At 53.4% G+C, this 27110-nt stretch overlaps 2 protein-coding genes across 10 annotated transcripts in view; one reads left to right on the top strand and one right to left on the bottom strand.

Moving 5' to 3' along the window:
- STPG1 (sperm tail PG-rich repeat containing 1) overlaps window positions 1-15035 on the top strand; it is a 58787-nt gene extending 43752 nt beyond the window's left edge. For 6 of the 8 annotated variants that reach the window (XM_021095547.1, XM_021095544.1, XM_021095550.1 and 3 more), the window contains 2 exons: window positions 2572-2737; window positions 11851-15035. In XM_021095547.1, the coding sequence (XP_020951206.1) occupies window positions 2572-2737; window positions 11851-12229 (545 nt within the window). In that variant the 3' untranslated portion in view covers window positions 12230-15035. The remainder of the gene's footprint in view (window positions 1-2571; window positions 2738-11850) is intronic. The other 2 variants (XM_021095549.1, XM_021095548.1) reach the window with 1 other exon arrangement.
- Window positions 17477-27110, bottom strand: part of GRHL3 (grainyhead like transcription factor 3) — a 36219-nt gene continuing 26585 nt past the window's right edge. For both annotated transcript variants that reach the window (XM_021095540.1, XM_003127705.6), the window contains exons 13-16: window positions 25871-25959; window positions 24991-25076; window positions 22492-22556; window positions 17477-18380 (exon numbers count right to left, since the gene is read on the bottom strand). In XM_021095540.1, coding sequence (XP_020951199.1) covers window positions 18266-18380; window positions 22492-22556; window positions 24991-25076; window positions 25871-25959 — 355 coding nt within the window. In that variant the 3' untranslated portion in view covers window positions 17477-18265. The remainder of the gene's footprint in view (window positions 18381-22491; window positions 22557-24990; window positions 25077-25870; window positions 25960-27110) is intronic.

The following is a 27110-nucleotide window of genomic DNA, read 5'->3' as shown; positions in this document are numbered from 1 at the left end:
TGAGACAGTGTCCAGAGAAGCGGAGTGTTCACCCTGCTTCTCTGCACCACGGGAGCATGAGTGCCTTTCCCTCTTGCTTCTGTTTTTTAGCATTTTATAATCAAGCACTGCCTTAAAATTTTTGGTAGAGGAAATACTAAGAAAAACTAAATACATGTACATGTAAAAGGAACAGATAATTTGAGAGGTATATATCAGTATTATAAATGCTACTAACTGAACTTTTTTGTTTTTAACTTAAGTGTATATTTTCATGTTGTTAAAAATCTTCCTAGATGGAGTTTCCTTATGGCACTGCGGGGTAAAGATCCAGCGTGTCACTGCAGCAGTTCGGGTCAATTCCTGGCCTGGAAATGTCCACATATCGTGGATGCAGGGGAAAAAAATCCTCTTAGAACGCCTTTTTTAATAGTTGCATGGTATTGCATGTCTGATGGTCTCATCAGTTAAGGAACAAAAGCCTTCTTGTTGGAGATTTAGGTTGTTTTAAGCTGATCACTCATATAAATAGAGTGGCAGCAAACATCCTTATAGCTCATAACTTGTGTACAATCAAGATGATTTCCTTATGTAAATTGCCTAACATGAAATTGCGAAGTCAAAAGGCATGTAAAATATTTAAGGTTTTTGATACTTGTGACCAAACAGCCCTTCAGCAGAGGTAATTTATCCTCCTGCTTCTTTGAAGACTCTACTTTCCCTCACCTTTGCCCTCGCTGAATATTAATTACCATTTAAATATAGTCTTGCTAGTATGTCCCATATTGTCATTCTCAGTGCTTTCATAATGGAAAAGTCAGTTTTATTTAAAACACAGTCAACTTTACAAGATTTAGAAAATTTGAAAGATCTTACCCACCCGTAGTGCCATCACTGATATAGTTTTTCCCACTTTTCTGGGTTCTGACCTATTTTGATTCACATCTACCCATTTGTTCATTGATGCTGTCATATATACAGTGTAGATCTTTTTTTTTTTTTTTTTGTCTTTTTGCCATTTCTTGGGCCACTCCCACGGCATATGGAGGTTCCCAGGCTAGGGGTCTAATCGGAGCTGTAGCCTCCGGCCTATGCCACAGCAACGTGGGATCCAAGCCGCGTCTGCGGCCTACACCACAAACCACGGCAACACCGGATCCTCAACCCACTGAGCAAGGCCAGGGATCGAACCCGAAACCTCGTGGTTCCTAGTTGGATTCGTTAACCACTGAGCCACGACGGGAACTCCTAGATTTTAAGCTTTATTTTTTTCCCTCACTTTTATTTTCAAAAACATTGCTATGTGGCTTTATGGCCTTTGTATTTACCTTCCTCAGACTGGGCTGTTTTCCCATAACTGCCCCCTTGACTTGGACTTTTAGACTCATGATCATTCCTCACACTGTAGCTACTGCTGTTGTGTATATCTTCAGGCTTCAAGCTTTTTCATTATGTTGAATAGTTTTCCTAATTTCTTTTTCTTTATTCCTTTTTTTTTTTTTTTTTTTTCTTTTTGGCCATGCCTGCAGCATGCAGAAATTCCCAGGACCTGAGCCACAGCAGAGATGTGCCGGATCCTTAACCATTAGGCCCCCAGGGAACTCCTAATTTTACTAATTCTTGAGTAAATTAGGAAGCCAGGGTCAAAACGTGCAGGCATCTTGAAGGCCTTTGTCTGTACTGTCACTTTACACTCCAAAACACCTGCCTCCGTTTACTGGGCCACTGACTACTTAGGGGTGATACTGTGCCTTCTTTACCCTGACTCAGATCATTCTCTTCTTCCTTAAAGCTTTGCACACAGTCCAATTAATTTTATTCTGATATAGTTTCTTGAGACAAGGCATAGTGGGAAAGCATGGACCTTGGAGGCAGGTGAGCCTGGGACCGCATTGTAGGTGCTCAATAAATACTTTGGTTTTTTTTTTTTTTTGGTCTTTCATCCTTTTAGGACCCACACCAACGGCATGTGGAGGTTCCCAGGCTAGGCATCTAATCAGAGCTCTTGCCGCCAGCTACGCCAGGGCCACAGCAATGCCAGATCTGGGCAGCATTTGTGACCTACACCACAGCTCACGGCAATGCCGGATCCTTAACCCACTGAGCAAGGCCAGGAATCGAACCCACAACCTCATGGTTCCTAGTCGGATTCGTTAACCACTTCTCCACGACGGAAACGCCTATAAATACTTGTTAACGGCATAATAGTTATGGCATCACTGCATGCCAGAACTAAAACATTCTGCTACTGCCATAGCTTCCCAGTCATTGGAAGAATCATTATCTTTAGTTTATAGGGGAGGAAGCTGGGCTTGGGTGGACGAATGTCTCTTGGCCAATTATTGAATACGTCTGCGTCTTGGTTTTCCCACCTTGCTGGGCTGCTGTGAGGATTAGATGAGCTCAGCGTGTGTTGCATGGACACGTTCTCTGAAAGGTGAGTGCGGTTGTCAGTTATTCCTGGTGACCCCCTCCGTTTCCTGGAGTGATTCTGCCTTATAGTCATTCAGTGCATTCTTAGGCACATGGTACTGCTTTTTTCTTTATTTGAGAAAAGTCCTTTATTCTGTTTTAAAATGTTTTTCCACTCAGGGCATTATAACGTCAACGAATCCCTTGTGAAGCAGTCGCCAAAGATATTGATGTCTTGTTTTAAATCAAAAACGGGGCGTGGATTAAAACTCACGTCGACAGGCCCAGGACCCGGTTATTACAACCCGAATGATCACACCAAAGTTCCAAAAAAGACTCTTATCCCGTGAGTCCTGATCATTCTGATCTTCCTTCTGAAAGGTCTTTCTGGGGAAGGGCTCCAGCACGGGAAGGAAAGGAAGGGTGTCACCACTTGGCAGACACAGGCTGAGTTGCTCTCCTGGGGCCCTTGCTGACAACTGGCAGGTGTGTAATAAATTCTTGGGGGGGGAGTTCCCATGGTGGCTCAGTGGAAATGAATCTGACTAGTATCCCTGAGGATGCAGGTTCAATCCCTGGCCTTGATCAGTGGGTTAAGGATCCCGTGTTGCCGAGGGCTGTGGTATAGGTCACAGACAAGGCTCGGATCCCATGTTGCTGTGGTTATGGCTAGGCCAGCGGCTACAGCTCCCATTTGACCCCTAGCCTGGGAACCTCCATATGCCACCGGTGTGGCCCTAAGAAAAGACAAAAAAAAAAAAAAATTCTTGTTTTTTTTTTTTGTTTGTTTGTTTGTTTTTGCTTTTTAGGGCTGCTTATGTGGCATATGGAAGTTCCTAGGCTAGGGGTTGTATCAGAGCTGTAGCTGCCAGCCTATATCACAGCCACAGCAACACAGTATCCGAGCCGCGTCTGTGACCTACATCACAGCTCATGGCAATGCCAGATCCCTAACCCACTGAGCAAGGCCAGGGATCAAACCCTCATCCTCATGGTACTAGTCAGACTGGTTACCACTGAGCCACAATGGGAACTCCCAATAAATCCTTGCTGAATACTTAATCTTTATTGAGCAACTACTATGTGCCAGCAGTGGGACATATTATTCAACGATCATAACGCTATTGCAGGAATGATTACTTCATAGAGGAGGAAGATAGGCTTTCATGAGGCTGTGAGGTTTGCTTGAGTCCACACAGCTGTCCTCAGGTGCTACTGGGGATCAGGCACAGGACTGGCTGGTCTCCTGATGTTCCCTGTGATGCTGTACCCCCTGGTGCTGACATTATTTCTGTAACATAAAATCCACTGGGGAGGCAGCATATACAGAAGCAGTGAGGCTCGCACAATTTTGTACTGATAGGTTAAAAACCTAGACTTTGGTCAGACCTGCTAGATTTTACCTTCAGCTTCTGCTGTTTTCATGCTGTGTGACCATCAGCACTATATTAACCCCTCTGTGCCTCCATGCCCTCACACGTAAAGGGGGATGAGTGCATTTGGAAGTTGCATTAAAATATATATATATATATATATATATATATATTTGACATAGTATCAGTGGTGACTTTAGCACACATTTTAAAAGACAGGGATTCGTGTTACCATTTTTAATATCCTGTATATTTAATGTCACTTTCACCTCAGAAACTCAAAAACTCACAGGGCTTAATAGTCCTCAAATGGGTCTAGAACTTCTAGAAGTAAGTGCCATCAAGGTCAGTTGTCCTGTGACTTTCTAAGACCTCACTCCAGGCAGGATTGGCTATTGGGAGGGCTGACCAGCAGGATGGGGCTGAGGGTATGGCCAGCTGGGCCCCCTTCAGAGAGGCTGGGCAGCTGGCTGGGCCTGCAGCCACAGTGGGTCAGAAGGCTGGGCAGCCCAGGGAGGCTGGTGACACTGGGTCCCCTCTGACCATCAGCCCTGGGCAAGGAGAGCGGAGTCAGGGGGAGGAACAAGACTTGAGTCCAACTCAAGACCCAGAGAAAGGGTGACCTCAGAAGGAGCCCACCAGCTAAGTCCCTTCTGCCCTTCCGACTTGGCTTCTGCTTGTTAGCCCTTCACAGGCTGCAGGGTGGGGGTGGGAAAGTCGGGAACGGGCTCTCTTCAAACATTAGGTGTTTCCTGCCTTGGAGTTGGCCTGCAGCCTCTCCCCTACACTGCCCCCGAGGGAGTGGGTGGAGGCAGGCTCCCCGTGGAATCACAGCTCTGTTTCTGGCAGACACCTCTCCTCCCTGAGCCTCTTTTTCCACATTATTAAGTGCCAATAAGGACCTTATCTCACAGAGATTCTGTGAGGATCAGATGAGAAATTGTTGGAAAATAGCCATCGCTCTTCTTGTTCTATGTCTTCGAGATGATACATGAGGATATAGGATACAGCTGTTCCGTCGCTTCTAAAGGGAAGCGGTTCGAGCAGAGTGGGCAGCACTTGGTGTTTCACTGCCTTCCCCAGGGCCTTGGCCTTTGGCCTTTGTTCAGGTTTGGACCAGCAGTTTGACACATTCGCCTTTCGTGGCATTCGCATCTGTCAGTCCACAGGCCCTGAAGGTTTCCAGTTCTGTGCCGAAGGCCCAGGTGAATAGAGCACCGGACGCATCTTTAGTCAGGCTCATCTGGGACCAACTCCCGAGCAAGGCAGAGGACCGTGCAACAAAATGCTGGTTCGAATGGGCCCCTAGCTTGCGTGGCCACACACAAGGGCTCTTTCCAGCCAGGCAGTGCAGTAGTGCTGGCATGTCTGGGGGCCTCTAGGGCACATGGCTCTCTGTGATGCTTCATGAATGATGGATCCTTGGTTAATAAACCGAGGAAACACACTGCATGCAGTTCCTCTGCCCCTGGGAGCATCGCAGTGTGTATGAACTTATTAAAGGCTCTGAGAAGACCTGCAGTAAAGGGACCTGTGAAACTGAGTGTCTCTTTAACTTGGGTTCACCCTGGTGAGTGGATGGCACCCCGGCTTCGATGGCAGGACACTTGTGTGGACTGGCTCTGTGGTCAGAAGCTGCTTTCAGCACTTCCCTGGGTCTTTGTTTCTCCATGTGTGAGGCGGAGAAGTCTTTCCACTTCAGACACTCTGTGACCCCCAGCTTTGCTCACCATGTCGCTCAGGAGAGCATACAGGGGGTAGGGTGGGGGTGGGAGAGGCTGGACCCACAGAAGTCCAAAAGATATATTACTGAGTTGACATGGAAAGGAAGAAGTGAACTCTGTAATTTCATTGAAAAGCAAAAAGATAAAACTGAAGTGTGCTGCTGGTTATGCTAAAATAGCAGCCTTTTGTATGTGGAATGATGGAGAAAGGGATGTAACATAAAGAAAGACAAGCCAAAGATGGTCATATTGAAAGCGCATCTAAACTCCGGTCTCTCAAAGTCAAGTCCTGTTTCCTTTCCTGTGACCCTGGAGGGAGGACAGGGCCAGGGCACCCGAGGGCCTGTCTTGGGGTCATCGGGCTCTGGAGAAGGTCTGTGCTGTTTCTGTCCCATCATCTCCAGGCCCCTGGGCTTCGTGGGGCAGTGGTGGAGAATCAGAACTGTCACCGTGCTTCCTTTTTGGAAGCATAGGCAGCCCAGGTTTCCCATGCATGCAGCAGGATTGTGGGCCCCTCCCCTTATCTCTCTTGGTTTGAAGTGCATGGCTCCCTGTTCTTGGGTGGGGTTCCAGTTTTCAAAAATGACATTTTGGCCCTGCTTTCTTTAAGATGCAGGAAGAACCAGGGGAGATGTTAACTCTCTCTGGAGCTGCTGGTCCCATGTCACCAACCTCTGCTGACCTCCTGAGCTGGGAATGGGCCATAGAGGCTGTGTGGCTCTATGGCCCAGGCAGGAAGTCAGGCCACTGGAACTCCTGCCTACCAGTCTCACCAGCCCTGGGCAGGGGAGATGGTAGTGGTGGTAGGGGGTCACTTTCTTCTCCAGGAATTCAAATTCATCCTCGGAGAATTGGGGCAAGAACACTTTACGATGGGCTTGCATGAAGAAAATAAGGTAACCCACACAACTCACCAGGTTTGGCGGACGGTATGCTTTTGATCTGTGTAAGCTGTGTCTTTATGGAAGTGTGTGAGCGAGTCCTCCACACTCACCTGATGTTTCGGGAGTGGCAGGTGCTGTGCTCAGGGCTGGAAAGGTGTCACAAAGTGCCTCTTTGCTATGGCCACGTTGCTGACTCAAAAGCTGAGATGATTTACCAGCTTCTGGGGGGGGGCTCTTTAGAGGAGGGGTGTCAGCCCAGGTTTCACTTCTTTAGGTCTCCAGTCTGTCGCAGGGGTGGATGACTCAGGGGATCAGGGTGAGTCAGGGTAAGGGCTTTTGGAGATCAAAATAGTTCCTCCTAGGCGCTGCCTTCCAATGCACGCTAGCAAGGAGGTGAAACACCCATTGACATCTTTCTAACCCTTGATCTGCTTCCTGGAGTTTTTAAGCCACTGGGTTTGCACAGACACGCTGTCCTGTCACGGCCAGAGTTGAAGAATCAAGCCCCGTTGGCCCCGCTCCAATTTGGGTAATTATGTCGGACCCACCTAAAGTTCCCCAGGGATTTTCAATTAGATATGGGATGCTTCTTCCCAAGCGGCTGTAATCTGTCACCCGCTACCCTGTTAAACAGATACTGCATTCCACCCCAGAGGCAATCAGCTGCCCTTTAATGATGAGAAAAAATTGCCCCTTTATCCCTCCCAACCCTGGGAATCCTTGAGGCAGAGTGAATCTGTGCTTGGGAGTGTCCCGAGGGTCTCAGATGCCCTCCCCAAGTGACCTGCTGAGAGCTCAGAGATGTCTATTATTCTTGGGCGATTTGCAAACAGCTCACGTTGGAAGCTGCAAACACACTTAATCCAGTTGCGGCCAACTCAGAGCCTTTGATAGATGTTTTCTTTCCACAGGGCAGGACCAGGTTGGCTTTTATAACTGGGTGATGAGGCTCATAAAAACCCCTGTCACAATGCACTGTGGCTGCCCTGGCCTTTGTGATTTGCCCAGGCTCACTGTGACCCGGAAGGACTAGCCCTGCACCATGATAAAACTGTCAGGTGCGGTTCAGCTGCCTGCTTGCTTCAACCCCTCTGCTTTTCTCTGTAGTTAGGCAAATGTCTCAGGAATAGGGACCAGGGCCTCAGAAATGGATAAGACGCCAGCCCCTCCCTTAAGTAGCTAAGCAGGTAAAAAGGACAGAAAATCCAGTGTTTTGTGCAGAGACATGGAGAATGGCCACAGTGTATTGAGGGGCCAGTTATGCTGTACTCAGGGCTTTCCTGGACATTATCTAGTGTCTTCTTCCAGCTCTCCCACAGGGCAGGCTTGTTACATCGAGTTTACAGATGACTGCAGACTCACTGAAGTGGTGGAGCAGGGTGGAATCCAGGTCCATTTGACTCCAAAACCCACGCTCCTCTACGGGGCCACAGCAGGGAGATGGGGCAGGGAAAGGGCAGTGGCTGGAGAAGTTTCCCTGGAGACGGTGAGAAGGAAGAGGGAGTTCGCAGGGAAAGGAGGTGCTCCCGGCAGGAGGAACAGCATGGCAGGAGTGTGGAGTTGCCGGATGGCGCCAGTGCTGGGCGTTTCTGGGAGGTGACCCGGGTGAGCGGCCTGGAGGTCAGGGCTGCATTCAGAGGTCGTTGGTAGAAGCTTTCCTTTGGCCCCTCATCAGGGTCTGTAAGGGGGGATGATCAGGAACCCACGCTGACAGCCCGGAGTTCGTGGGGGGCTGGAGGGTTGCAGGCGTGGGTTCACAAGGGCTCAGCCTTGTGCCCTGATTCCTGCCATGATTTACTACTTGTCCCTTGTGCATGTTTTTACCCCCGCTGTTTCCTCAGAGAGAAATATCCCCTTCTCCACCTTTGCTACCTGAAGAATTCCTGCTTACCTTTCAGGGCAAATGTTACCTCTTCTAGGGTAGATGTCTGGATTCACCCAGCTGGAGTCAGTCTTCGTGACCTCTGGCCTAACGTTTCTTTTTTCTTTTTCTTTTTGTCTTTTTAGGGCTGCACCTGCGGCATATGGAGGTTTCCAGGCTAGAGGTCTAATCAGAGCTGTGGCTGCCAGCCTACACCACAACCACAGCAACACAGGATCCTTAACCCACTGAGCAAGGCCAGGGATCGAACCTGCATCCTCGTGGATATTAGTCAGGTTCGTTATCACTGCGCCATGATGGAAACTCCTTCATTTTTGGTTTTTTTCAAATGATACTTGAGTAAAACACTTGTTAATCTTCACAGCAATCCTGGGTGGCAGGTATTATTATTCACTGTTTTATAGACGAAGAAACTGAAGTTTGGGAGGCGAAGAGATTTGCCAAGGACACACAGCTAGTGAATGAGGAAGTGCAGGGTCAAAGTCAGGTCTGGCTAAGGGCAACGCCTGTACTGCCTTAAGGTGTCACCTGTCATGATTGCCTCCAGCAGTGGATTGTGGAACCCTCGGGAGCATTCAGGGTCTGTCAGGTGGTCTGGACTCCCCAGAGTGCCAGGCACAGAGCTGCACAGGTGGTTGATATTCTTTTTTTTTTTTTTTTTGTCTTTTTGCTATTTCTTGGGCCGCTCCCGTGGCATATGGAGGTTCCCAGGATAGGGGTCAAATCAGAGCCGGCCTCCACCACAGCCACAGCAGTGTGGGATCCAGAGCCACGTCTGCGACCTACACCACACCTCACAGCAACACCGGATCCTTAACCCACTGAGCAAGGCCAGGGATCGAACCTGCAACCTCATTGTTCCTAGTCAGATTCATTAACCACTGAGCCACGACGGCAACTCCTACAGGTGGCTGATATTCTCCAAAGATCCAGGGAGCTGAGCTGGTGGGGCTGAGCCTCTTCTGAGCAGGTGAACGGAGGAGAGAGGGGGCCTCTCATCCACTCTCGGCAAGAATACTGGCAGGACGAGGCCCCGGCCTGCCCTGCCCCTGCAGGCTATCCCCAGACAGGAGACAAGATAACTCACCATCTCCCCAAAGTCTCAGGGTGACCCAGACCCCTGGGGTGACCTTGTGCGGTGGTTGGCTCGTTCCAGCTCTAACTTCCAGGGATCAGCACCAGTCACACACTTATCAGATCTCTGGGGGTGATTTAATGGGGTGAGGCTTTTCTTTATGAGGGGAGAGGGGTGGGTCACACACCGTCCCCACACACCGTCCCTGGGTCTTCCACGCAGACCAGAGGGGAAGAAAGGAGGCAGGTTTTCTCGTTTCTTGTGGGCACCTTGGTTCTAAACAAGCATCCAAGGCAGCTGTCTCTCCATCCCACCAGGGGAGCCTCAAGCAGGTTTATGGTGGCTGCCAACAGCCTTCCCGGCAGTGGGAGTGTCCGTCCTGCTGCAGGGTGTGACTGGTGAGGGACCCAGTCTCCTTTTCCTAAGGCTCTGCTGCTTCTTGGGGACCAGGCAGTAGGTGGTGGTACTGCAAGGGATCGTGATAATAACAAGTGCTTTTACTGAGCACTTACTGTGTGCTGGCGCTCTGCTAGGCACCTGAGATACCTCTTCTCCAGTCATCACCTTCCGTAGGAGGAGTGAGGGTCGCTGCTCCTTGCTCTGGGACGTCGAGGGACTTGGCCGATTGGCATTCAGATTCAGGTCCATAGGACCCTAAAACCTGAAAATTTGGAGTTCCCATTGTGGCTCATAGGGTTAAGAACCTGCCTAGTATCCATGAGGATGCAGGTTTGATCCCTGGCTCTGCTCAGTGGGTTAAGGATCCGGCGCTGCCGTGAGCTGTGGCACAGGTTGAAGCAGAGGCTCAGATCTGGTGTGGCTGTGGCCGGCAGCTGTAGCTCTGATTTGACCTCTAGCCCTGAAACTTCAATGTGCCACGGTACAGCCCTAATAATAAAAAAAAAAACGAAACCTTAAAAATCCTCCGCCCCACCATGATGCCCTCCCCAACAGGGAGGCACTGAGACTGAAGGGCCGGGGCTGACATTACCATTAATTGCTCTGTGACTTTGGGTGACTGACTTTCTCTCTCTGGGCACCAAATTCTTTAGCAAAATAAGGAGGGCAGATAGGACATCTCTAGGTCCAAGTTTAAGAACGCCTTTGCTTCCAAAGGGGTTGGCTGAAGGGCAGCAGAGTTCTAGCACCTCCTCTGTTTGGATGGGTTGGCTTTGAGCTGGGGTGAGTCTCCTGCGGCTGTTCGGGGCTCTGAGAAATTTTTCTTCCTTTTGGTGAGAGACCTTGAAGTAGCTTCAGGTGGGAGGTGAAGCAGGCAGCAGAGTAGGGGGATTCCTCTAACAATCCCAGGACCCCTGGGCAACGCCAGGGACCTCTGTGAATCCAGGCCTGATGGGAGGTCGCAGCTGGACGGGACCTCAGAGCTGGTCTGTCCAAGCCCTCATTTTACAGCTGGGGGCACTGAGTCCCAGGGTGAGTTAGTGACAAGAGCTAAGGCTCGAGCATAGGTTCCATTTCACTTTCATTTATCCTCTTTGTACCAGGCATAAATTAAGACGCCTTTCCTGAAGGAGGGGGAGACAGACCTGCAGACAGACAATTGCAATCTAAATGGTGATCGTTATTCAGAGGTCTCTTGATTTCCACCCCAGGATATTTCCATTCCTGCCTCCTGCCTTGCCAGAGAGAGATTCCATAGGTTTCTGAAGCACCAATGCTGGAAGGGCCTCTAAAGATCTCCTAGTCTTGGGGTGGCAACTCCTGGGAATTCAGGATGCCTCTTCCTATTTCCTGGCCATGGCAGACATCACAAGTGGCTCACCCATGCTCTTAGCATAGAGCCCAACTGAAGTCTCAGTTCTTTACAGGGAGCCCCAACCCGGCACCAGGAAGCAGTCAGAGGTGGCACATGGCAGCAATGCTGTCCACCACACCTGATTAGCACAGCAATATCATCCACCACAGCAGTGTGTCCTGAGCTCTCACTTTGTGTTGGGCCCTGTGTTGACACCTGTGTTCTAAGGGTACCGTCTCCTTTAACCCTGACAGCAAACCCACAGCTAGGTATGCCTGACCGCCCTTGTGCAGGTGCAGAGACTGAGGTCCAGGGCCCCCAGCTCCCTAGTGGTGGGGCTGGAGCAAGAAATGGGTCTCCCGGTGCCATGTCCGGTCCTCTCTGCCAATGGCTCAGCACTGAGCTGGCCTTGGCTAGTCTACAAACTGCCATCCCCCGAGGAGTTCCCTTTGTGACTCAGCGGTTAACAAAGCCGACTAGGATCTATTAGGATGCAGGTTTGATCCCTAGCCTCGCTCAGTGGGTTAGGGATCTGGTGTTGCCATGAGTTGTGGTGTAGGTCACAGACGTGGCTCAGATCCCGCATTGCGGTGGCTGTGGTGTAGGCCGGTAGCTGTAGCTCCAATTGGACCCCTAGCCTGGGAACTTCCATGTACAGAGGGCACAGCCCTAGAAAGAAAAAACAAAGCAAAACAAAACAAAAACCCCAAACCAAAAAACTGCCATCTCCCCAATAGTGATATCTTTCCCATTTTGTCTTTTCTGAAGGAGAAACCCCATCCTGAACTTCTCTGCCCAGCCTTTGCCTCTGCCCCCCAAGCCGCCTCTTCCGGGCCCCGGCCAGTACGAGATCGTGGACTACACGGGCCCCCCCAAGCACTTCATCTCTAGTGCGTCCTTTGTGTCCAACACCAGCCGGTGGACAGCGGCGCCAGCCCAGCCAGGCCTGCCCGGCCCAGGTCAGAGGACTGCTTCAAATGACTGTAAAAACCAAACCTGGAATTGTTTGTCATTCCTGGGCCATCAAGCGCCACTGATTTATGGGCTGTTTGCCAAACAGTTTACAGGGGTTAAGCGTGGATCTAGAAGTCTCTTCAGCTCATGCTCTCAGAGTATGAAAGGTGGAGGGGTTTTGTTTGTTTTTTAAGGTGAAAGGGCTCTTAGAGATGCTCTAGGCCAGGGATTTATAACTGAGGACTGTGAATGTTTGAGGGGCCTGAAGATGGGCTGCAGGCGCCTTGTCACCCTGAAATCATCTACAGATTTGGAGCATGCAGACGTTATTTTGGTGGCTGGGGAGAGCCAGTGTTTTTGTCCAAAAGGTTCATGTTCTTAAAAATGTTTAATCATGGCTCTAGTGTGGTGGAGCCACCTCACAGATGGGGAAGGTCCTGAGAGCGAGGTGTCACAGTCCCTCTGTGGGCCATGCCCACCCCTCTCTTCTGTGTGTGTCTGTTGTGAAGTACAGCAGGGCTCCAGCAGAGCGGGTCTTTGCAGCTATCTAGTTCTGCGGCCTTTTACAGGTGGGTTCAAGCTGCGGGTCTCTGTTACCTAGGATCTGCCTGAGAGCTGATAGCCTCAGGGACTGGCTCCAGGGGCTGGTCTCTGCACTCTCCCCACCCCCCGCCTGCTTGTGGCTCTCAGTGGAGCCCTTAGCTATTGACCACCCCCGGCACCGGCCAGGGTGGATGGCCTTGGGACCGATGGGTGGGCTGGTGGGCAGGTCTGTGAAATTCAGCTTTTCAGTGAGCGCTACTGGGGATGCAAGAATGACTTAGGCCCAGGCCCTGTCCCCAGAGGTGTCACCTTCCCTCCACACACTCAGATGGGTAAAGCGTAAGGTAGATGGGACAGGGAGCACGTCATTCTCATGGCTTTGGTCTTGGGAACATAGTCATAAGGAAGCCAGCAAGGGCCGGAGGTTTGGCCTTGGGGTCATCTGGTCCGTCCAGGCAGAACTCAGCTTGGGCCAGCACATGTCCAAATGCTCCATGTGCGTGGTGAGCTCCAGGACCCCGGCGACCAGCCGGGTCCTTGTCTGACCCTGTTCGGCCCAGAGCTCCAGGAGTTTTTTTCTGAGCTTTCTGGCCATGCTGTGATCATCTAGGCCAAGTGAGCTTCCTTGAGCTCCTCCTTCCTTTCCCCCCACCCCCCGCCTGGCATAAGCACATGCAAACATCTGCCTCCTTGGCTTCCAGTGGATGCAGGCCTACCTGGACTGCCACGGCTGCCACCTCCCTGTTATACCAGGCTCCTTGTAATACCAGAGGCCGTGTGTGGCCCTTGTGAACCAAATTAGCATGAGAGGTTTCAGTCACCCCAGGTTGTGGGTCCCAAGCCCTTGAGTAGTCCTGGCTGCTGTTGTCATGCTTTTCAGTTTTTTGGAAATTTCTAAACTAAGTCAAACAGCATCCCTCTAAAAGCTGACACATTGTTTCTGTAAGAGTATTTTTCTACTCTATATTTTTTTCAAATTTCATGCAAAACTCTTTTGTAAATTTTCTTCTATTAAAAAAGTTAAAGGTTGCTCTAGTATGGGTTCAATCCCTGGCTGGCTTGGGAACTTCCACAGGTGTGACCAAAAAAAAAATATATATATATGTATATATATATACATATATAAATATATACATATATATATGGTTGAAGAAGGTGGGAAGCCAGAGTTCAGGTCCTGCCTCAGCTAGTTAGGCGCCAGATGACCCTGGGCCAGTCCCTGCCTCTCTGTCTCCCCACATGTAAGGTCCAGGGGCGGGACAGGGTCCTGCCGGCCTTGCCAGCTCTGATATAGAATGCCAGAGCCTTGAGAACTGGCCTTTTGTCTCTTAATGTTGTCTCCCTCTCTCCTCAAAGCCACATACAAGCCGGAATTGCCTGGAAAACAGTCTTTTCTCTACAATGAGGACAACAAGTGGATCCCAGTGTTGTAGTCACCTCGCCTGAGCTCGAGAAGAGCCCTGGCCACCGGCTGTCCATCCGGGTGTCCCAGGATGTTCATTCAGAGAGCACCCACTTCGTGTGTGACAGCTGATGACTCTGGGATGGCTCTGCTGCCCCAGCCTGGTGTTAGAACCGGGCTGCTGCATTTGTCCTTGTCTTGAGCTGCCCCCTGGACAGAGCCTCCCTCGGTCACTTTGCCATGCAGCTATCTGGGCCGGCTTCTGCACAGCTCCCCTCAGATTTCAGGTGTCCCTGAAGCTCCATCTCCAGGAGAAGGAGGCTGGTGGCAGATGCCCCATCTAGAAGCCTGATGCTGAGCCAGGGCCCTGGAGCCACAGGATAGATGACACAGGGCCTCAGCCCCAGCTCTCTCCCCATCCTCTAGCCTTGACTTCCGGACTCCTCCAGAATTCCAGGAGCTGGAAAGGCCAGAGGCACTGTGACAGGAACATGAAAAGCATGGCAGCGAGTCACTGTCGTCACGTGGTTACCCACCCGCAGGAGAGGCCGCCACACCGTTTACTGGCCTGTGCTTGATGGACAGCCGCAGGCGGGACCTGCTGGGGCCAGAGCCCTGGGCGCGGTGGTGTGAGGGGCACCTGCCAATTTTTCCACCTGGACTTTTGCCTCCCCTGGCCTGGTCCCATCCCCTCCCATCTCCCGCTCAAATTCAATATGACCTTAATGGATCCTTTCTGCCTGCCAAGTCATTTCTCCTCAGCAAGAGGAAGATTCTCAAAGAACCAAGAGGAACTAGAGTTAACCACTCATCCCCTCCTTCCCCAACCATTGACGCATCTTTCGCTCATGAGCCGAGGTGGCTGATGCTCTCCCCCGGCCGCATCTGCCTGGGGCCCCGCTGCCCCTTGGCTCTCTCCTTGACCTTCCTCCAGGAATGGCAGTCCAGACCTGGCTGCCGACGGGCTCTCCCTTTGGGGAGGGGTGGGCGAGGAAGAGGGAGGAGAGGAGGGAATGATGTGTCCCATTAAACTGAGTTCTCATTTCTCTCCAAAGCTGGCCTCCTTATGAACCTCGGATTCCAAATGCCACTCTGCTCTGGGGTGCCTGGGAGGTGGCCTGGAGCTCAGCACCAAGAGCTTCCGAGGTCTGGACCTGAAGGCAGACACCCTGTGCTGCCATCAGCTCAGGTCCTTAGCTTCTCCTGGAGGTGAGGAGTTGGGTCAGAATTTGGGGGCTCAAGGCCAAGCACTTCCAGGGCTGAGTGGGCAAGACAGGGAGCAGAACAGATGAGGCAGCAGGGGTCTGGGAGCTGAGGCTGCTGCCCAGCTAAAGGCCAGCTGTCTATTGCTGGATCTGCAGATTCGGAGACATTTTAAAATGTGAGACCTCCTGGAGTTCCCGTCATGGCTCAGTGGAAACATCTGACTAGTATCCATGAGGACGCAGGTTCAATCCCTGGCCTCGCTCAGTGGGTCAAGGAGCTGACATTTTCATGCACATTGTACCTGGGGGCTTTAAAATTACTGAGGCCTGGGCCTAAACCCCAGAAATTCTGATTTACTTGCTCCAAGGTGTGGTCTGGGCAGTGGGGACAGAAGCTGCCTGGGTGATTCTGATGGGCAATCAACGTGGAGAAGACGGCCTTCCTGCTTCCTGCGGCTCCAGAAGGAATGAAAAGACGCTGAGTGCCCCTGGCGTGCCTGGCAATGTGCTGACGCTCTGCATACACTTTGCCATTTCACCCTCACGTGGCACCTACTCTGACATCCAGGGTCACCGCAGCAGTGAGGCCTGTGGGGGTAGAGCAGTTCGGGGTGCTCCCAGGGTCCCTCCACCCGTGCCAGGCAAGCCACGAAGGAGCCTGAGGCCAAAGGAAACATCAGTAATACTGATCCTCACTTAGAAGTTTTGATATTTTGTTCATCATGGGTTTGGGTTTTTTGATGGGGTTTTTTTGCTTTGATTTTTTTTTTTTTTTTGCCTTTTTTCTAGGGCCACTCCCGCGGCACATGGAAGTTCCCAGGCTAGGGGTCAAATCAGAGCTGTAGCCACCAGCCTACACCAGAGCCACAGCAACTTGGGATCCAAGCTGCGTCTGCGACCTACACCACAGCTCAGGGCAACGCCGGATCCTCAACCCACTGAGCTAGGCCAGGGATCGAACCTGAGTCCCCATGGTTCCTAGTCAGATTCGTTAACAACTGCACCACGACGGGGACTCCATTTTTGCCTTAATTTAAAAAGACGTTGCATGACTTGATCACTGAGCTCTGGTTCCTCTTAATTTGCACCAGACGCTAGGGTCTCCCTTGCCTGATCTGAGTCCTGGTCCCAGGGCTTTGGGAATCAGGACTCTAGGCTGGCTCTCAGAGCTGGAAGGCCCTTGGAGACATCTACAGTTTTCAAATTTTTTAAAAAAGTTTTGTTTAGGCAAAAGTTTACAAGAGGCGTTCCCGTCGTGGCACAGTGGTTAACGAATCCGACTAGGAACCATGAGGTTGCGGGTTCGATCCCTGCCCTTGCTCAGTGAGTTAACGATCCGACGTTGCTGTGAGCTGTGGTATAGGTTGCAGACATGGCTCGGATCCCACGTTGCTGTGGCTCTGGCGTAGGCCGGTGGCTACAGCTCAGATTCGACCCCTAGCCTGGGAACCTCCATATGCCACGGGAGCAGCCCAAGAAACGGCAAAAATACAAAAAAATACAAAAAAAAAAAAAAGTTTACGAGAGATCTTGGTACGTAAATGAAGAAAAGCAGAGCTTCTATGATCAAAGTTTGGGGCGTCACGGCCTACCTGCTGTCCCCACCCCCACCTCATGGGGGGGTTTTGAGACCCACCAGCGAACCCTGGGCCTCTAGAGGTAAGAGCAGCCTGACGACCCAGCTAGGCCATGGTCCTCACTTTAGAGCCCAAGGAGCTGAGGACCGGAGGTGGTGGCGGCCGGTAAGGCAGAAGGAAGGAGGGCAGGACACTCTGACTTGTCCTCTGCCCTTCAGGGGAAATAAAGGCCTTGATCTGTGGCAGTTGTCAATTCCTCTGGTGTAAACACTCCCTCCAACATCTCGACATGACCGTGGACTTGGGGGGAGAGAGCACAATTGCTTCTGTGAGCTGGTAGGAGCTGGCTCCAGGAAGAGTGAGTTGGTGGAGAGCATGAGGGTGAAAATGGCACTGGCGCTCCGGTGACACGCTCCCTGCCCTGGGCTCCGTGCGCTGGCCTGGCTGGGAGGCCCTTGGCAAGGGCGTCCCAGGACGTCTTCTCTGGAGGAGAGGACCCGAGGTCGTGACGTTCAGCCTCTGGACCACACAGGACCACACTGGGCACCAGGACTCTGCTGCCTTCCAGGTGGGCACCTCTGCCTCCCCAGGGCCCAGCACATACCACCAGCCATCAAGTCCAAGGCAAGCTGCTCACAGATAGAGAAGGAAAGGCATTGTTTACGTCCACGCTCTCTTTCTGGAAGACTTTCACACAAGGACCAAGCGTAGCATTTGAAGTAATACATAAGTAGAATTTTATTACTAAATACCATATGAGTATACAAAATGCATAACTGAATAACAGCTAAAAAAATAGTCCAAGAAATGTGAAATACACATTTTTTGAAATGATAAAAATGTATCCATGAAAAATATAAAATGTTGCATATATATACACAATATATACTTATATATATATTTATATATATCACATAAATGACAATTGTAAATAAGAAATGTGTACAACAGCGAGTGGCCCCTTCGTTCCAGTTGGTCGACTCCTCTCCCTCTTGGGTTGAGGGAGTCTCTGAGGAGTGTTTCCACCACAGTGTCTTTTAAAAGGCATTTGCACGGCAAATCCAGTGTTTTCAGGGTAACTAACTGACCAGAGGAAGAGAAATCACTGGTCTGAAGATGGTGGAAGAATCGAGAATGGAGCGAAGCGTCGGGTGAGCCTGGGGACATAGGGTCCGCATCCCCCCGGGGAATGCAGCCTGCCGGAGATGGGTGGCAGTGAAGAGTCTTTGGGAGGCAGGAGTCCGCTGGGCACGTCATCAAGATGGCCTGACTGCTGGGCAGGTGTGGCAGGAGGTTCAGAGAGCAGATCCAAGCACGACAAGGGTGTTCCGATCAGAACACCTCCCAGGTCCCTTCCTGGCCTGGACACACGGGGGAGGGACTCCCGGGCCTCTTCCTTCGGCGGGAGGAGAGGGTGTGTGCGGCGAGGGACTGCGTCCCAGCTGGCTCCCGGCCTGGAGCCCGTTCCCAGAGGTCCGAGGGGGGAGGGGGGCGCGCAGGCCTCACAGCTCCTTAAGGATGATCTGGATCTTGCCGTCCAGCTCCCCCATGTCCAGCAGGAAGGCGACGTGGTTGCTATAGTGCTGAATGATGTTGTTGTCCATGTTGACCAGGATTCTGGGAGAGAAGGGTAGGCCCGGTCAGATGGGGGCAGGCCCGTCACCGGGCTTCGGTGTGGAGAGGCCGACAGTGAGGGCTGCTGCCTATCGGCGGCCCCCAGCACCTCAGGCACCTCGTGGACTTTCTGACCCTCATGACACCTGCAAGGTGGGCATTCACTGTCCCACTCCAAGGGGAGGACACAGATCCCCAGGGGCGGAGCCCAACTCAAACCCGGGCCTGCTGGCGGCCACCCCTGCCCACCGCCGCGCCAGGTGGCCCCGCCTCACACACACACGAGCGTGGACTAACGCGTGGCCCTGGGAAGCCGCAGGGCTCCTTAGTCACCCGGCCTGACCAAGCACTTGGACACGGACTGTGAGTTCAAGTGCAGAAGGTGTGGTGGGTGGACCAGGGAGGTCTGGGTTCAACGAGAGGCTGTCATGTTGTCACTCAAGTGTGCCTGCCTGGCTAGAGGCAGGTGCCACACAAGCCCCTGAGTCCCCAGCCCAGGAAACTAAAAATCAGGGATGGCTTCATGGACTTGAGGGGCTTGGCCCTCTCCCCACCCCACCCCCGCGCCCCACACTCTTCGGGCAAGGACCTGGGTCAACCTGAGAGGGACAGAGCTCTGCAGGGGGTCGGAGCCATAGCACAGCCAAGGGCACCCCTCTAGGAACCGCCTCCCCAGTGAGGGGCCCACCGGGCTGTGACTGACTGAGCGCAGCGGCTGCCCTTCCGTATCGGGTGGGAGCTTGCCTCCCTCCATGCCCCCAGCCGCCCTGCCGCATCTGCAGGTCTCCTTTCCGGGTACACGGCCTTGCTCCACACCGAAACAAAGGTCCTGCCCTCTAGGAGTTTAGAATCTAGCAGTGCCTGGCAGAATGAATCTTTGCTATGGCGTCACCTCAGTTCCCAGGCGGGGAAGGTGAGGTTCAAAGTAGCAAAGTCCTTTGCTCTGGGCCACACAGTCACGAGAGGGCAGAGCTGAAATTGGAATCCAGACTTTTTTCTCTTTCGACTGCATCGTTTTTTAGAAAAACAAAACTAAACAAAACACAAAACCCTATCAATATGAGTTAGGGAGTAACATATCAAAGGAAGGCAAAATCCAGCACTGGGGAGAGTTCAGATGAGACATGATAACTTAAGTGGGGCGGGAGCGGGGGTGAGGATCCCAGATTCCTACCCCTGCCAGCTAGCCATCTGTCTGCTCTTCTGAGGGCCCTAGGAGAGGTGGTGGCCTTGTGCCCCGAGACCCCCCAGGTCAGGAGGGGCATGGAGAGAGCGGAGGGCTGAGGCCTACTGCCCAGGCCTAGCTGTCTCTGTGGCAGCATCCAGCTGCTGCTGCTTTCCGGAAGAAGTTTGGGCTCAGGCTCCGAGGCCTGGGTGCGGACTGCCAGCATCTAATCACAAGATCCCGCTTCCTGGGTCCTGCTTGCGGTTTCTTCATATCACAGAGGATCTCTGTCTGGGGCTGCAGGCAGGGGACAGACCAGAGGAGACCCGGGCTGGGGCAGAGCGCTAAGCACTCTGTCAGCTTTGGGGCTTTGGTTTGGTGTTTCATGTAGTGGCATTTATTGGATGCTTCTAGGGGCCAGGCATGTGTAAGTGCCCTGTGCGCACTAACTTGAAGTCCGCCTCCCTCCCGCTCCCGGGCAGGGCCTCGCAGCAGGCCCAGAGGGCAGACCCGCGCCCCAGGAAGCCCAGGCAGGCCCACAGACCCCTTCCCCTCAGGCCAATGACAACCGGGCCCTAGAGGCAGGGGCTCATCAGGAACCACTGTCCCAGAATAGGGCCCTCTTGTCACCTGCCAGCTTCTGACTGTCTTCTGTCCTGGTTCACAGGGAACCCTTGGCCAGCTGCCAGCAAAAACCATGCTCTTGCTAATCTTTCAAGCACTCAGTGGTGCTTGCAGAGCTGATTGTATCTACCTTTGTCCAGAGGACTTTCTGGAGGTTTCTGTGAAAATAAACCAGGCCAGTGATTACAATTTCCTGTTCCTGAAATGAAGGAGGCAGCAAATGAGCCTGGCCTCTCTTCTCCCACAGGTTTTTTTGGGGGGAATTCCTCTCATTTAGGCATCTTAGATAATCCTAGGCCTGAGGTTTCATGGGTAGGGTGTGTATGGGGTGTGGGTGTTTCTGAAGGCCCGCTGGGTGACACCCTGGGCTATGGGGCTGGGCGAATAAATTGGCTGGTCTGGCCACAGCCTTATTTGCACATGGCTTAGTGGTTAGAGGAACAAGCAGGAGGCAAGATGAAATAGTGGGTGCACGCACAGGCTTTAGACGGGCCAGGATCCCTCCTGCCAGCTACTAACTCTGCGACCCTGGGGCTACGCTGAACCTCACTTTCCTCATCCAGATTCGAAGGGTTAATGACATGATGCCAGGGAGTTGTTGAACGCAGCACTGAGCACGTAGGAAGTGCTCCACAAATGGAGTTACCATAACGGTGGATGGACGAGCTGGCTGGGTCCTGAGGGAAAGACTTGCGGCTCGGCCAGTGGGGCTGAGAGGTGGGGCATCCTTGATGCTCCCCTCCCGAATCACCCGCGAAGGCATTTCTCAGCCCCTCAGCACAGCTTGTGGTGGGATCTGTAAGGGAGGCTGGTGGTGGCACGGGGTTGGCAGCCAGGGGGTGTGGACACTGGCACTAAAGGGGAAGTGGGGCTGGGCTTGTCTGGGCAAAGCAGAGCCTGCCCTCCACGGGGAGATGGCTTCCGCCCCAGAGAGCATGTGGGCCCCAGTTTGAAACCGAAACTCGGAAGGAAAAAAACACACAAGAACCCCAGACACTCATACAACCAAAACCAAACGGATTCTTTCCCAGGGGCTGCGGGGCGGCACATCTTACCTCTTCTACAGGAGGCTGGGTGGGAGCCCAGGGGAGGGAGGTGGGGAGGCTGGCCTGTGAGGAAGGCGGTGGCCCCCCGGGCCTGACTGGATAGGGCCTCAGACTGAGTACAAAACATGCATGCCTCACTGAAAGGAGAGCTGGCAGACAGTAGCCACGGGGCAAAGCCTGAGTACCTTCCAGGAACAGCCAGTAAGTGTAGCTGGAGTTAGCTGGACTGTCCCAAGCTGGAGGACAGGGCCTGAGCTGGGGGCGGGGGCTGGGGAGCTGTTTCCCAGGGCTCTGGTCCTATGTCCTCTAGGCAGGAAAAGCTAGTGACAATTCCTCAGCACCCAGGGGCCCCCAGGCTGTGCTGGTGAAGTGACCTGGACAGCAAGGGCCACAGAGGCCCAGCTCAGTGGCCCTGAGCAGGCTGGACAGCTGCTAGGGGCCATCGCCTGGCCCTGCGGCTCCACCCCCCGTGCCCCCCACTAGCTGAGAAAGAAATCTCCTGGGCAGATAGCCAAGGCCGCAGTGGTCCTCGGTGCTAATCCCCTGAGCCCTCACAGTGGGGGCAGGTACTGCCTGGCCTCCTAGAAGGCCAAGCTTCACTCCCTCCTGCCCCGTATCCATGGAGCATCCCTGGCTGGGCTCCCTCAAGATGACGTCAGGACAGGTCTCCCTGTCCTGGCTCATGGCCAGCTCTTTCCTTCATGAACCCCCGACCCAGCCGGCAGCAACTTGGCTGGGCCCGTCCGCCTCTGTGCCCTCATTCCACTGCTGCTGACCCTCTGAATGTTGCTTATCACTCCTGAGCTTCCGTCTCCCCATCTGTAAAATGTGAGTCACGGTATCCACCTCATGGGGTGGCCGCGAGGGTTAAACGTGACAGGCTTAGCCCAGGACCTGACACGTAGTAGGTGGTCAAGCAAGCGACCGTCACTATCGTCGTTACCATTACCATCAGATGGTTCCCCGGGGACCTGGGGTCAGAACCTGGGTCTTCTGACATGTGGCCCCGTGCTTCCCTCTCCACCCGAGTAGGCGGCGGATACCGGACCTTCCCTCTGTCTCCAGGGAGTGATTGGTGTCTGGTCTCGGCAGCGGCCTTGGCCTGCCTGGCCGCTCTCCACCCCAGCTCCACGTCGCTGCCACTTCTCCACGGACGGGGCCAAGTACAAACAGCTCGGCCCTGAGCAGCAGGCCTCTGCCAGGCAGAGCGAACCCGCCGGGAGCAGCCTGAGCCCACGCGTGAGGGGAGAGGGGCAGGCGGGAGCTTACGGGCACTCACCCTCGCTTGCATTTCTTGTAGACCTTGTGAATGTTCTCCTCGGGGAAGCCGTACTTCTCAGAGATCTGGAAGAGAAGGACCGGGGGCGGTTACTGCCGGCCGCCCAAACCGGATTCAGACCCGTCTTTTTCTACCATGACTTTTAACTTCCGGGTTAAAAATAATAGATCCCTACTGTAGAAAAACACAATGAAGAAAACTACAATCATTCATAATTCCGTCTCCCAGAGAGAATCACGAATAATATCTGCACATTCCCTCTGTCTTTTGGCCACATGTACACAGACATCTGTGCATCTCGCATAGATAGTTTAGCTGTCATCGTACAAGCCCTCCCACATTGCAACAAACTCTGGACAAACAGCAGGCTTCGAGCTTATAAAATATCCCACAGGGCGCCCACCATTCCCTTCAACCCTTGCCTGTCGCCAGACATCTGGATTGTTCCAGTGCGGAGGGCTCCCCACTCCCCAGCTGGCTGACCAGCTGTGCAAACCCCTGGTGGGTTTGCTTGAAGGGCTGCAGGAAGAATTAAAGCAACTGGTTCCCATGAAACACTTAGGACAGTTCCCAGTGTGTGCTAAATAAATCAATACTCAAAAATGGTCACTGTGCCTATGTTATCAGCGGAGCAATGGGGACGCTCCTGCCTGGTGTGTGGGGCGGGGGGGAGGTAACCCAAACATCCACCCTTTCTGGCGGGAACTATTAACCCCATCTGATGGGCAAGGATGCCGAGCTTGAGGGAGATGAGGCTCATGCCCAAGGCCTAGCCGAGAGCCCAGGTTTCCTGTCTCTGGCACATCCCAGAACGTGGGTGCTGAAGCTACAGGTGAGGAAACCACAGCCTGGGGCCTGTGAGCGACCCAGTGGAGCTCCCACAGCCAGAGTCAGCCCGCTTCTCCCCAGACTTCCTGAGGTTTCCTGTGAGGCAGAAAGCACCGGTCTGGTCCCAGCGCCACTGCTTGGGTTTGCAGAACTCTGAACGAGGCACCCTGCTTTGCCGAGCCTCAGTTTCCTCATTGGTAAAGCGGGTGTCACCCAGATGGTTCCACACGGCTAGGTCCCCAGGGAGAGCTCGGGCCAACCCTGCTGGTTAGAATTACTGGCTGCCTTGGAGCTGCAGGCTTCAGATTGAGGTTGTCCCTCTGGGCCTTTTAGGAGGAGGGGCCAATCCGGCTCCTCAGGTGGTCTCTGCCTTGACAGAGATCTCACCAGGCAAGGAAAGTTCTTAGACGACTTATCCTAAGGACAACGCGGCTGCAAGCTACCAGGAAGTTCTCAAGGCAGGCTAAGCAAGAATTTAGGAACTTTCTGACTATATGTTGCACAAAGACAACTGCTTGGCACGGCTGCCCCACAAGGCAGTGAGCTCCCCATCCCTGAGGTACGCAAGTCAAGTGTGGGCGCCCACTCGGAAGAGCTGTTGGAGAGGGAGCTCAAGCACCAGATAGGGAGCCGACCCTTTAAGGCACCGTCCAAGGCAAAGATTCTAAATGTGTAGTGGAGTAACACTAATAGCTTCCTGTGAGCCCAGCTTCCTGGGGCTGGTGCCCAGCAGGGCTGATAATGTGGGAAGAGAGAGTGGAGGGAGCTTGGGTTGGGACCCCAGCTCTGCCACGTCCAGTGACCTTGGCAAGTCACCTGACTGACCTCTGGGAGGCTGTTTCCTATGGGAAATGAGGGGAGCATAATGGTGCCTACTTTTCAGGTTGTCAAGAGAATCTGGTGAGCTAGTAAATGCAGCATGCTTGACAAGATGCCCAGCACACAGTAGGTCTTCAATAAAAGGCAGCTCTGTTATTATTTGATTCATCATCCCTTCCCCAACCTGACATCTTGGAAACATGTGGCTTTTCTGAGTGGCCTGACCTTTAAGCCCAGCTGGCCCTGAGGGAAGCTGTGTTTGCTCGGGTTTTAGCTGAATCACAAAGCTGCTGGGGGTTTTGTTCAGGGTTGTTTCACCCGCTCTCTGGCGGTTTGGGGGGTTGGGGAAGGTCTCCTTGCCCAGATACCACCTTCAGCCGCCCGGCCAGCCGCGCCCACCCTCACCCCCACCCCTCTGGCCCCCCGGCCCCCGTGCAACCACAAGCTGGAAGAATGAAGCCCTCTGGGAAAGAAAAATGAGTATCCCTGGGCCCGGCCTTTTGGGGTTTCATTCCCATTAAAACAGAAACAGGTTTGCAAAGCCAACAAAAAGTTCTGGCCTGTCAGATGGCGGCCATCAGATTACGGAGGATTTACGGTGTGTGCAACTCCCAGGGGGGAGCCAGGGCTCTGGCTGGGAGATAGTATCTCCAAGGCACGGCCCCACCAGCCCGGCCCCATAGGCGCCCTTGAAGGGGCTGGGATGGGTGGGCGACCAGAAAGCCCACGTTCTAGTATATTCCTTCCAGGGTCTCGCTGTGGGCCATCGGAACTACACGGTGAAGAGCAGGGGGAGACAGCCGTGCGGGAGGGGGGTGGCCCAGGGCAGGGCGGGGTCCGCAGGCCTCTTACCGCGTTCCTCAGCCCCTTCAGGTCCGGGGTCTTCAACATCAGGGCGTCAAACACCTCCTCCGTCTCCCTCCGCACGTACAGCAGAACTGAGAAGCAGAGAGCTGGCTATTCATGGTGCAGGGGACCACCTCAGGGGGTGGGGGAATCTTAAACAATATTATTTGTAACCTAAGATCGATTTCTGCAGAGAGAGCAAATCCTGGCTGAGGGTCTGGACCCAGCTGGGAAACACCCCCAGGGCTGCAGGTCCTACACGCTGGCTCAGACTCCGCTGACTTTGGGGCATTGGAATCCCCGCTCTGCCGCCTGCCCGCAAGGTGAGCCTGAAGAAGTTCATTTAACATCACGGAGCCTCATTTTAGCCAGAAGGAAAAGGAAGGCGGCTCCCCCACCATTTCAGACTTGTGGGCAGTAGTGATATAACATCAGGTGGGGTGAAAGCCTCAGTTCAAGGCTGGAAGCCTTTGGTCTTAGTTGCTGGTTGGTTTCTTCTTGACGGTCAGCTGCAACCCCCCTTCCAGGGAGTCACAGATTTACAGTGTCAAGGCCAGCAAGCCAGGCAGGGAAAGTCTGCTCCTACCCCATAAGAGGGAGCGGGGAGGCTGTGCCAGACGTCAGGAGCCCGCTGCCTTACCAGCTGCCCAGGATGCCCTGCCCAGCAGCTCTCCAGCTCTGTGCTGTCTCTCAAGCACCCTGGCTGCCCCCGTCACCCACTCCCCCACATCTTGGCCTGGTTGCAGCTCCAGGGAGTACAGCGGCCCCACGTGCCCTCCCTGCTGGGGTGGGTGCTGCCCAGGCTGCCCGGGCTGGGAGCAGTCTGAGGCTTTGGGGGAGGCCCCACAGGGAGCTGGGGGAACACACGGGGCGGGAGTGAGGCTACCTCTCTGCAGATCATCTTCCTTGGCCTGTTTGGAGGGCAGAGGCTCGAACTCCTCGGTGAAGGGCGAGCAGGTGCGCTTCAGAGGCAGCCTGTGCAGAGGGCAGGGAGAGGCTTGTGAGGAACCCGGGGGCATCCCAGCGTCTGAAGGGGCCCCAGAGGTGAAGACGGCACTGGGAGGGTAGGCACGAAGCAGTGGGGCAGAGGTTAAAGTCCCAGGTTCTGGAGCTGGGCTACATACGGGTTCAAATCCCAGCCCTGCCCCTCACTAGCTGGGTGAGGGCCTCTCAGTGTCCCCATCTATACTAGGGTGCTAATAAAGTAAAAATGACAATATTTCATAAAGTGGCGAGGCTGAAGGAGAGAACGGCGTGTGCCATGCAGCGGGGCCTCCATAAACACAGCCTTACGCAGTTCATCAACGTTACTCCTTCTTGAAAGAATCAAGCTGCTGTGAGTCCATGGGAGGAAGGTTTGCTGGCTTTGGAGTAAAGACGGACTCAGGTTCCACCCGCCTCTGCTACCTAGTAGTGGAGGGACCTTGGGCAAGTCACTTCACTCCTCTGAGCCTCAGTTTCCTCAGCTACAAAGGACAGCAATGACCCTTGCCTGCCGGACTCACTGGGGCTGCTGTGAGGTGGCAAGCGACATAGGGCAGCGTGAAAGCCCCTTCGGAAAACTACCTCGCCCGCAACATTGTAAATCCACTATACTTCAGTAAAAAAGATACAAAAACATTTAAAAAGAAAAGTACTTCTTGTTGATGAGGAAGAGGCCGATACCAACAACGACCCTGACAACCTGCTTGGCTATTATACTCGGCCTCTCACCAGTGCCGCATCCTCCCAGGGCCATTCTCCTCTTTCGACAGATTTCCAGCCGAGGCTGAAAGCGGCGAAGGGACGGCGGCTGATGGAGGGAAGGTGGTGAGGGCCCTTCCTGGGCTGAAGGGCAGAGGGGCCCCAGCCTCTCCCAGGCCTCGCGGGGGAGGGAAGCGGGGCTGATCCCCCTAAGTCCCCCCCGCCAGCGGCCCCCCTCCTTACTCTCCAATCTGCACCACCATCGCAGAGGCTTTTTCTTTCCCATTTTACAAGCAGGTGTCTCGCCAGAGATTCGCCAACTTTTCACATAAAACAAACCCGTAAAAACTCAGGCGGTTTCAGTGAGAAAGGAGCATGAGTCTAGCTTGGGGGCTGGGGCAGAGTCTCCAGGCTGCTTCCTCTGGGCCCAGCCTCTGGCTTGG

This window comes from Sus scrofa, chromosome 6 (assembly GCF_000003025.6).
Source record: "Sus scrofa isolate TJ Tabasco breed Duroc chromosome 6, Sscrofa11.1, whole genome shotgun sequence".
NCBI lineage: Eukaryota > Metazoa > Chordata > Mammalia > Artiodactyla > Suidae > Sus > Sus scrofa.
Note: the sequence above shows the minus strand (reverse complement) of the source record. Positions and strands in the feature narration are given on the sequence as shown.